The sequence below is a fragment of the Aphanomyces invadans genome (assembly GCF_000520115.1).
Source record: "Aphanomyces invadans strain NJM9701 unplaced genomic scaffold supercont1.22, whole genome shotgun sequence".
Classification (NCBI taxonomy): domain Eukaryota; phylum Oomycota; class Saprolegniomycetes; order Saprolegniales; family Verrucalvaceae; genus Aphanomyces; species Aphanomyces invadans.
In genome coordinates, this window is record NW_008580167.1 from 181,915 (window position 1) to 186,203 (window position 4,289).

At 51.3% G+C, this 4,289-nt stretch overlaps 1 protein-coding gene and 1 non-coding gene across 3 annotated transcripts; one reads left to right on the forward strand and one right to left on the reverse strand.

Moving 5' to 3' along the window:
• The first annotated feature begins 639 nt into the window (after window positions 1-639).
• H310_09631 lies at window positions 640-711 on the forward strand. Its single transcript has one exon. It is a non-coding gene; the product is annotated as a tRNA-Pro (tRNA).
• H310_09632 lies at window positions 643-3,145 on the reverse strand. 2 transcript variants are annotated; one of them, XM_008875759.1, is made up of 8 exons: window positions 2,892-3,145; window positions 2,797-2,833; window positions 2,547-2,730; window positions 2,452-2,487; window positions 2,186-2,287; window positions 1,798-2,088; window positions 962-1,552; window positions 643-915 (listed from the first exon to the last, which is right to left on the reverse strand). In XM_008875759.1, the coding sequence occupies exons 1-7, from the start codon at window positions 3,076-3,078 to the stop codon at window positions 974-976; spliced, it is 1,416 nt and encodes a 471-aa protein (XP_008873981.1). In that variant the 5' UTR covers window positions 3,079-3,145; the 3' UTR covers window positions 643-915; window positions 962-973. The 2 variants fall into 2 exon arrangements, with proteins under 2 accessions (XP_008873981.1, XP_008873982.1); XM_008875760.1 differs by having other exon boundaries at window positions 2,547-2,833.
• Between the last annotated feature and the right edge of the window lie 1,144 nt (window positions 3,146-4,289).

Here is a 4,289-nt window from a genome sequence, read left to right on the forward strand (position 1 = left end):
TCTGATGACGATGTGAGCAATGATAGTGGTGAGGCTGATGATTGATGAAAACCAATGAATTTTACCTTGATCCTCATGCGTCTTTTTGAAAATAACCTTGCGGGAATGTGACTTTTGAACAACCTGTCATTTGCGATTGGTTTCGGATAAACATCCGTAAGACGGGTGGATGCCTTCGCAATCCATTTTTTTGTTTAATGAATATTTTAAAAAAAACTAATAATTATTTGTCAAACGATTTCAACTCGTCAAACAGCCTTGGGAAACTTGATAATTGATTAACAGTAAGTTGAGCAAGGTATTAATTTATACAAGTTCCCAAACCTTGGGGGACTACTGTACTACTACGTAGTACAAACTTAATATTGCTTTCTCGATTTTTCCGGCTGATGGGGCTCGCTCAAGGGGGGGTGGATTTTGATTTTTCTGAAATGTCGCGAACAGTTGTTTATAACCGGAACGGGGGTCCCCTCTTCTGGATACATAGTCCTCCTTTCCAGGGGCGCACGACGGGGTTGAATCCGTCGGAAAGTATAGCGGATGCCCGAAATCGAACCGAGGACCTTCGGCTACAAGACAGGCGCTCTAACCACTGGGCTAATTGAAAAGTAGGAACACTCCCACAGGGAGAATATAAGTGCCCTAATGGTCTAGTGGTATGATTCCTGCTTTGGGTGCAGGAGGTCCCGGTTTCGATCACCGGTTGGGGCCACTGTTTCCACTTTATCGGAATGTATTTTTTCCAGAGTCATGAAGATGGCACGACGACCACCTTTGTGGTCATGAGAGCGACGTGTCCGTGCGCAACGAAGCTTTTGTGAAAGGTCACGATGGCCGTGCTTGTGATCCAAGTGTCCGTGTCTATTTGTCAGTGGATGACGTGGGCGTTGCCGCCAACCCAAACAACTACACCCACTAGATACCGATCAACTCGACACCATAAATCCTGACGATAACTTACTTGTACTCCATGTTACGAGGCGCACACCACGTTTGGCTCGCGGATTTCGCCTGCTTGATCAGCCCGATTTTGTTGCCAATACCGCAGCCCGCTCGACCATCCTTGATAGGATCGGAGACTCGTTACGTCGACCGTCGTGGCTCGACGACACGCTTGGACGTCGTGGTCGGTGCCATGGACACTTGTTTGGAGGTCGTCGGGATATCTGAATATTCCGTCGCAGTACTGCGCGATTACATCGGCACACCACATGCCCGGCTCGTCGTCGAATAGATGCTGGCTCGTGAAAAACCCGACATGGCCGCCAGAGTGGGTCACGGCGAGCACAATGTTCGGGTTGGATCGGCATTCCTCGTACGGAATCGCAGTGTGCGGGCAAATTGGGTCGTCGTGGGCGGAAATGCACAGCGTGGGAATCGCAATGTGCTTGAGATACGCCGCACTGGACGCGTCGCGGTAGATGTCCATCGGCGTCAAGTACCCAAACGTATGACGGCTCACGTGGTGGTCGTACTCGGTCAAGGTCTTGATGTTTCGAAGCAAGGCAATGTCGACGGCAGGATGTTTGGTCAAGTGTTCATGGGCGTTTGTCTACAACGATGCAATCGCAACGGCGGCATGAGGTAGATTCGGTCGCGACGAAACATCACGACGTTCGCAAAGTCGACGAGTGGCCCGCCACGCGGGTGCACTCCATGGGATGCCTCGAAGTTACCAGTAGCCATACCTAGACAGAAACGCCCATGATATCAGCGGCGAGCGGGGCACGTGTGTCGTTTTCAGAAATCCCTTTTTCCGTGTCATCACGTGAAAATGAAAGGAAGTCGCCACGTTACCTCGTCAAATACCATGCGCAGCAGACTTCGAGTCATCGCGGCGTTGTACACCCACCGATGGAACCATGAGTGCGTGATGTGGAGGTTCGTCACGACAAAGTCGTACGGATTCGCCACCGAGACGGCCGCCGTGAGCAGACACGCCGCCCCTTCTTCGCCAACGTACTTGAGCAAGATGTTGGCACCCAAAGAGAACCCAATTCCCATCAACGGAACCCCTTTTGCTATATGGTGCGTGCACACAAAAGCCACGACTTCGCGGACATCGTGCGTGTACGCCGGGCAACACAGCTGGATGGAACAATCGAGTGACGAACGGCATCATTTCGTCGCGACGATGGCGCACGCATTGGGCGCGTGCTCCGACGCATCAACACATGAACTTTACCTTGGACGACGTCACTGGGTTGCGACCGCACCCTCGAGCATTCATCACGGCAACGCGCCATCCGTCGTGCAACAACCGCTTCACCGTCTTTCGAATGTACGGCTGGAACAACACACGACGTGTGAGATGGCGATTTCAACGACAACCACACGATTGCGTTTCAGGTCTGAGTGTGCTCCATGCACAACGGAGTGACCCGAACCATGCATGCAGTGGCTTTCGAGCCGCTGGCGGTCAGGCGCGATCATCATGTCGTGCACTGTTACCTCGTCGCTGCTGCCTGTTAGTCCGTGAAACATGAGCTAGTCACACGTCGTCGAACGAGTGAGATGACGAAACGAATGCATGTTGTGACACTGACCACGGTTGGCTGCGTTGTTCGATTTCGGAGTACATGGGAGTCGTGAAAAGGATCATCGGGCGATGAAGCCGGGATCGCCCAATCCAACGAGACCGTCCCGCCGTCCGAGAGCGTCAGGAGCTGGCGGTCGTACCGAATGACGGGGGCGGTCGTAGACAACGCCACCATGAGTGTTTGGAGGTGGCTACAGCACGAGGTGACCACAGATCAAGCCAAACATTGGCGCACACGCCATCGCACATGGACAGACCCGTTGAAGAGATACCACGTTGGATGGTACTTTTGCGCTGCAAGTAGAAACGTGGTCAGCCTTGGAAAGAATATCACACGAGAAAGAGTGCCTACCCAATTGACGGCAAGAGCGCAGGATCCGCCGCGTTGTGGGCGAGTCTTGATGTGTTAACGTCGGCCGCTTTGCTGCCCAGTGGTAGTGCAAACAGTGCACCAGGTACACGATGAACGCGTATTTCTTGCGCTCTCGTTCACCCAGCACCAGCTTTGCGAGGCCGGCGAGGCTGAACAGCGCTTGCATGGCGTCCGAGTTGGTCGACGAGGTCGAGGAAATGGTGTCGGCCACTCCGCATATGAACAGTCACAGCAATTCAGCCGGGAATATTTCAATACAAAAATCAAATAGGAATTGAAGCAAGGCGGCAGTTGATTGGGATCGTCGTGACGATAACCGAAGGTGGACAGCTTCGCATTGGCATTTTAATCGATACGAAGTATTGATACCTTGAATAAAATATCGTCATGGTGCAACAGGATATCATGCATACATTGGTCGTACGTACCATGCCTGCCAACTTCAACTTGATGTCGCGTCAACACGTTTCAAGTTGAAGCGACACATGAGGAAGAGTCGGCCCGTGCTTCCAGGTGAAGCCACCGACGCGGGTTCGCCTCTGGCACATCTCGATATAATCTGGGGTGCCCTCCTTCTTGAGCTGTTGTACGTGATGGTGTCGAGAGTAAGACAAAGCCGCGATCCAGGCGCGGTGCTTGTGTGTGACGAACGATGCGCTGGTCGCATCTCGGCTACCAGCTAAAGGACGAAATGCATGCATTTGACAGTGCGCAGATGATGCATGCAAAATTTCTCGGACAGATCCCAGTGAGGCCAAGCACATTAACCTTGCAACATTTGTGCAAGAAGCTTCGACAAGATCTTGGCTGGATGGTTTGTGCCGACGCATTTTTCGACCTGCGTAGTCAAGTGCACGGGACTCGACATCTCCTGATGTTACGCGTGACACAAGATCGTGATTAAATGGCAACTCGACAACGTGTGGTCATACTTGGCACTTGTGGCGGATGAGAATGACTATGATGGAGTACTGTACTGTAGTTGATTTCCTTGAGACATAGGCCGGAGCGTCGGTCGAATCCTCATTCGCCTGGTTGTTTTAATTTTAGTACTCTCTCCGATCCAAAAAGGTTGCGCGACTTTCAGGAGGGTTGACATGATACATCATTAAATTTGTAGGCGACTTCAGGCACAGTTTTCGTTCATCCTAGAATTGATTTCTGCGCTCCAATTGGCCTGTTGGAAAGAGCGCGAAACGGACAGCAGTTTAGGGATTTTCAGGGTTGAAATATGATGATTCCAAGTCATGTTATGGAGGTCAAAAGATTTAATACAAATTCCAAGATAAATCCAGCTTTTAAATATACAAACACTCTTCCATGGCGGGAATTCTGACAGCTCATTGTCACAATGACACAGAGCAGGCATAACCTGAC

Bases quoted from the DNA above. Each gene is read 5' to 3' on its own strand.
- H310_09632 (XM_008875759.1), bottom strand. From the start codon at position 3,078: ATGCAAGCGCTGTTCAGCCTCGCCGGCCTCGCAAAGCTGGTGCTGGGT. The intron at 2,834-2,891 runs GTAGGCACTCTT...TTCTACTTGCAG, and splicing joins GCGCTCTTGCCGTCAATTGG to CGCAAAAGTACCATCCAACG. The intron at 2,731-2,796 runs GTCTGTCCATGT...CTCGTGCTGTAG, and splicing joins ACGTGGTATCTCTTCAACGG to CCACCTCCAAACACTCATGG.